The sequence below is a fragment of the Danaus plexippus genome, chromosome 20 (genome assembly GCF_018135715.1).
Source record: "Danaus plexippus chromosome 20, MEX_DaPlex, whole genome shotgun sequence".
Taxonomy (NCBI): Eukaryota; Metazoa; Arthropoda; class Insecta; order Lepidoptera; family Nymphalidae; genus Danaus; species Danaus plexippus.
In genome coordinates, this window is record NC_083550.1 from 3326470 (window position 1) to 3332507 (window position 6038).

A 6038-nucleotide genomic window follows, 5' to 3' on the forward strand; every position below is an offset into this window, starting at 1 on the left:
ACTTAAATATTTCTTCAAGCCATTCTTAAAACGAAAAGATGTCGGGATATCGACTAATGCTCCACCAATTCCACAAGAAAAAGTAGTGTTTTCTAGTGTACTGGACAATTTTGAAACGAGTAATACATAATTATTTTAAACAAGTAGAGTTATATTATTAGTGTTTATTTACTTAATTATGTTTTTGGATATTTGTGGTTGTTTTACTCTTATATTGACATTTTTTTCGTAAATAAGTATTTCTGAATAATATTTTTTTTTTACAGTTAATGAGTATAGTGTAAGGAAAAATAAAAAATGTATATCAAGTAATGTATTTGAAAATAAAATAACATATTTGCAAAAGTGTTTATTAATACTGCCTTAAATATAAATATCACATGAAAATTTATTGAATTCCTGTTGAACCAAATCCTCCGTCTGCTCTTTTACTTTCACTTAAATTCGAAACTTCTACTAAATCAGGGTAATATATACGTTCACATATTAGTTGGGCAATTCTGTCACCTTTGTTGACTTTGAAGTCCTCATTGGAGTGGTTGAATAATACGACCCCGACATTGCCTCTGTAATCTTCATCGATAACACCAGCTGGAATAGAGTACATTTACATTGAAGATTTATGCTCGTTATTTAATAAAGAATTTATTGATTTAAATGAGAATTAAATATTTAAGACTGATATATAAAACATGTTCAAAATCTCTTAAGATTTGAAACCTTAATGCCAATGCACAATAATATCCATAATCCGTATACTTTAAGTTTAATTTGAATTTGACAAAAATTGATAATTTACCTGATCTTTGCTAGAACACAATTATAGGAACTCTACATTAGTAAGAAATCATAAAGAACAAATGGTAAAGAAAATAATAGAGGTAAATAAAACAAATAAAAATGGTTACATAATAGTATTGCGACCCTGTTTGAACTTTTTAATTAATAAAATAGAAAAATATTTGAGTAGTGCACACCACTATATTTAACAGAAATAAATACATACATTGACCTCTTATCATTAGTTTATTAATCAAATCATATGTATTGGAACTATTTTAAATTTTATAATTTCTACTGTTTGCAACTGCCTGACTTATGCCAATAAATATACCTAGTGCTTGTGAGTAGTTTGTAAAAAAAATGATGCCTTGAATAACTCACCGCCAACATCAATAAAGTTTTTAACAGCTAATCCAGATCGAGGAGCCACTCTACCATAGCATCCAGATGGCAATTCTATTTGCAAGTCAGTCTTAATCAGTTCCTTTCCACGTGCAGGTACAATATAGTCATAGGCACTAAGTTTGAAATATATTAGGTGTTAAATAAATCTTCACAATAAATTTATATGTGTGACAACTTAACACATGTTGAAATAGTGTATTAATGGTTTATAAATATATGTATATGCATTCGTACCTTTTTAAATCAAAACCTGCTGCTTTATCTGAGCCTTTTACAGGAGGGAATGCATGTTCACTGATCCTGGTGAATTTCAGGACACACTTCATTTCGGTAGGCATATTCACTGATATTAATTTCTTTAAGATCGACCACCTAAACAGAATTATAATTTGTAAGTTAATTGAAGATAAAAACAATTGAGTATTACTTACTAATGTTAGAATAAGAAATAGATTAAAGTTGTAGTATGATAAATAACTGAGAAAAAGAACTATTCTTACAAAGAAGCTATGTCACAAGTCGATTTATGTTCTAAATTTCAATAAATAACTGCAGTGATGTAGTCTTCAAAGCACAAAGAGGCACGCTTAATACATATAAAAGAATAATAATCTCGCGCCAATTCCTAACATTTCCGATTTTAACACAGATTATATTTATGTCGAACTTACTATATCTGTTATAGATTGTTTAAAAAATTTGTATCCTATTATTAATATTATTTAAACAGCTTACATCTTTATGTGTTTGATTGAGTTAGTAATATAACTAAAAATTTAATTTGTAAATGGTCTCCAACAAAATAATAAGCGACTGTTTAAACGATTGTTATATTAAATGGCAAAGGACAAACAGCAAAAAAAAGATCGTACTCTTTGTGTTAAAATTTTTTAATTTTTTTATGTACAGCACAGATTGAATATTACAGTATGAGTAACTGTTACTAAAACTGTCAATTGTTAATTAAACTATTAAGAATGTTTAAAAATAAAACAGAAAAGTATATGCCACAAGTAAGAAAATTTAATTTGAGTATAAATCTGAATGAATTGACAGTTAGGATAGGTGTGAAGGAAAGTTAACGTGAGGTACTTCATAGATAATACGTTATACGTATACATAAAATAGAAAGTCTTTGTCTGTGATCCATTAGAATTTAGATGATAAGTTGGTATTAGAAAGGTAAATCAGGGTGTTGCTCTTTCCAAAAAAATGAAACTGTATGTAATAATAATTCATAAAAATATGTCTTCTATTATTTAATATTCTAACAAAAAGTGACGTTTTATAACTTCTGTGTAACATGTTAAAATTTATATTATTATTCTCGAACAAAAGAATTTGACGATACTGAGTAAAAATTTGTCTTGAAAAATGATCGCAGATGAAAGCAGTACAAAATAATATGTAATCAAGATATAGTAGAATTTAAAACTAACCTCTGCTTATCGGATCTCTTCTATAATTACATTTGAAATTTTTGTACTTTATTACTTACACGATAGATAACTTTATAGCAACCAAGATCACAGGTAGACGAAATGGTGGAATACAATTATTATTTTTTAAAGATGTAAACCTTTAAGAATAAATAAAAGATATGGGTAATGTCCATTGTTAAAGAATGTTAAGGTAAAAAAAGTTTTCAGTAAAGTTTAGCGACAGAAAAGAGAGTAGGAGTGACAAATGAAATGAAAAAGCTTTTAGGAGTTATGCAGAATACCAGTTTGATTAAACTGAGTTTATTTATTTTTTTAATTACAAAACACATCGAAACCAAATAATCGTCATAGTGTTATGGTGATCGTTTTGTGACATTGGTGGTCGAAATCAGGTCATGCCGATCACCCAGGTCTTACCAATTTACTGCAATTTTAAGTACCACATGCCTCGAGTGCCTCTTGGCTAGGAAAAAATAAATGCTACTTTAAACTGGCGAATGGCCTAAAAGATTTATGTACAAAATTTCAAAACGGTATAAGACCAGTTGAAGATCATTTTCTAATGAAATAAAAAAAAGACGGAGAAGGTTAGGTTAGTTAACATTTCTAATAAGTGGTTGTTAAAAAGTTGCGCCCTTATAATAAAAATAAAATAATGAGTTAAAAAAAACATCTGCTAAACTTTCCATGAGAAAACCCGTAAAATAAATATTTTTATATTAATATTTCACGTAAATGATAAAAGTAATCATAGTGGAGCTGTAAAAAATTATATTTGTATAAATTTTAAGAAAGAAAATGACTACCATATTTATATATTTTTTCTTATTTATTACGCCAATTAAGACACATGATTTATATTCTCAGACTTGTTTGGTTTTCAGTCAAATTATCGCATTGAATAAGATAAGATTGACAGCTGGTGTAATAAAAACTTTTTTATTATACTAAACAAGCAAGAAAATATCTTTCAATGTTTAAAAAAAGTAAAAAGGTAGTATTACATTAATCGAAACTAGCGCTTGCATACAGAGTTCATGTTCTTATCAGAATAGCAATAAATATTTCAATTCAATAATATATTTTTCATAATTTGCACATATTATTTTGAAATCACTAGCCAGTTATCATAAAACAATTATATATATATATATACAATCGATCGTCAGTGTTTGTAAATAAAACAGAATAAATTTTGCATGGCTAAATAATAATTAACACCATTCAATAAGTTTTTAATGCTGAACTTTTATAGGTGATAGAAAATTTCCACATTAGTTTTTTTTTTTATATATATAAAAAAATATATTAACGTCTGATCTAAAGACGAAAAGAACTCCTTTTGAGTTGATAAACAAGAAAATATTTATTTAGAATCGATTAATATCGATGCAACAAAGCCGCCAATAAAAAAAAAACTTTTATGTTCCAATATTGAATGATATTTTTATGTTCAAACCTCATACGAAACTCATAAAAAGGACATTTTATTGAAATGCCAACCGATCACAGCTCATTTGAATATTATTTTTGCATTAACAATTCAACACACCTACATTTAATTTTGCACGATATAAAAAAAAAGATAATGAAATTATTTAAACTTAATATTATTAAATATCAATTGTAACATAATATACCTACCTACTTATTTCGAACTAACAATATTTAAACACATTGAATATAATAAAACATTGTTTTTTTCGATTATCATACAAAAGTGTTTATTAAGATATTATTTTAATAAAAAAAATATATCTATGTATATATAACTTCGAAAATATTTATTTATAAATACAATTTATTTTTATTACGGACTAAATTAGTCAATGTTTTTTTTGGTTGCACCGTCTTTACCTTTAACATTCAAATTAGTTGTCAAGAATTAGGTATGAATCATTATTTTTTACCTAGCAAACGGTCCCAAATAACACAAAAAAATCTACCTGCTACGCGGGGTCTGTCTTACATTTAGGCACAATACGGCTCGAGAGCGGCTGATCCACAACGATAATCCAGCATCCTTAAATTGGTCTCAGTGAAAAATGTCCACAGAAGGCGGGAGACGCGTCGATCAATATTTTGTCAAGTACACGGAAGTTAACATTAATTCATACCGCTCAAATTCAAATTTCAAACTAGCGCGATACACGAAGTTTTATTCACTCGGCGTTGCATCGTATTGGAACGTAGCTCGGCTGCTACTAGAGACTTTTGTGAATTACTGTGATTCATCTGGGTGAGTCCCCAGAAGGGGAGTTTGTCCATTTTTATATTTACACCGTGTCCCTTGCGGCATGCGCGCCGTCTCTTCGCCAGTCGCGTTACTACAGTTTCACGCACGAACACCAGTGCAAGGAAAGTGATGTAAATAATACTCGTACTACAATATTTATACACAAATTGTTGTTTACTAATAGAGACATCATGAATACACAGTGTAACAGTATAACGAGTGAAAAAAACAAGAGTTTTAAGTGAAAATGAGTTGAATAAGTGATTGTGATCAGTTTCGCTTCGATCGGAATGAAATCTTACTAAGGACATTCTATGTATTTCAGGAAGTGTTTCAGTAAGGAACTTTTCGTTCTCATAATTCACGCTAGAGGTCAGTATTGAATTTACCGCTCTTTCAAATATAATAATTTTTATCATTTTTAGATTTTATTTGTTCACCATTCGATTGTGTACATATAACTATGGATTGTTAGGGTTAAAGTAGCGGTGCTCTTCCCTTTGCATCCCTTCTCCGCCCTATACGCATGATCGACCGGTAGAGTTTAGGGGTATATTGTAAGTAGGGTGCGGGTAGAGTCTATACATATTTAATGGTAGGTATGTATTATGTTCTATTGTAAAAATACACACCGCTATGCAGCTATTCAACAAATACAAATGTAGCCGTTGTTTATAAATTTGAAATAAGTTTAATAAAATCTATTATTCTAAAAAACTTTCTAAAGTGAGTATATTATTATAGTTTTAATTACTTTAAAATTATAATGACTAAAATGTAAATCTTATAAAATAAATATACTTCTTAGCAATCACGATTAATTTAAGATAATCAAATATGAATTATGTCCACAGTTAATAATTTTCTTATTATCTTCAAATAATAAAACAAACTATTTTGAATGTAACACAAATAGTTATCTTATACAGTATTAAGTGGCTCTACTTAATCAAAATCAATGTATCGTTAAATAAACGGATTAGGTTTCATAACAATGATCGCGTCGTCATAAAAAAGTGACCGAAGAGCAATCGCGCAGATAGATGAAAACATTACATTTATTGATAAAAAACAGCTAAAGAGTGAGTGAAGTGACGCGTCTATGCAGATAGATACCATATAGAGCAAGACGTAGCGAACGACATCGGACATGTTTGTTTTCATACCGGTCC

General features: G+C 28.7%; 1 protein-coding gene across 4 annotated transcripts; it reads right to left on the reverse strand.

The window, feature by feature from the left end:
* Positions 1-336: 336 nt before the first annotated feature.
* Positions 337-4847, reverse strand: LOC116773799 (deoxyuridine 5'-triphosphate nucleotidohydrolase). Of its 4 annotated transcripts, none has more exons than XM_032666275.2 (4): positions 4577-4847; positions 1423-1560; positions 1165-1301; positions 337-591 (listed from the first exon to the last, which is right to left on the reverse strand). In XM_032666275.2, exons 2-4 carry the CDS (start codon positions 1524-1526, stop codon positions 389-391), a joined length of 444 nt encoding a protein of 147 aa, XP_032522166.1. In that variant the 5' UTR covers positions 1527-1560; positions 4577-4847; the 3' UTR covers positions 337-388. The 4 variants fall into 4 exon arrangements, with proteins under 4 accessions (XP_032522166.1, XP_061379685.1, XP_061379684.1 ...); XM_061523701.1 differs by lacking the exon at positions 4577-4847 and adding an exon at positions 2061-2079; XM_061523700.1 differs by lacking the exon at positions 4577-4847 and adding an exon at positions 1924-2036.
* Between the last annotated feature and the right edge of the window lie 1191 nt (positions 4848-6038).

Bases quoted from the DNA above. Each gene is read 5' to 3' on its own strand.
- LOC116773799 (XM_061523700.1), bottom strand. The intron at 1,302-1,422 runs GTACGAATGCAT...TTTCAAACTTAG, and splicing joins GCAGGTTTTGATTTAAAAAG to TGCCTATGACTATATTGTAC. The intron at 592-1,164 runs GTGAGTTATTCA...ACTCTATTCCAG, and splicing joins AAACTTTATTGATGTTGGCG to CTGGTGTTATCGATGAAGAT.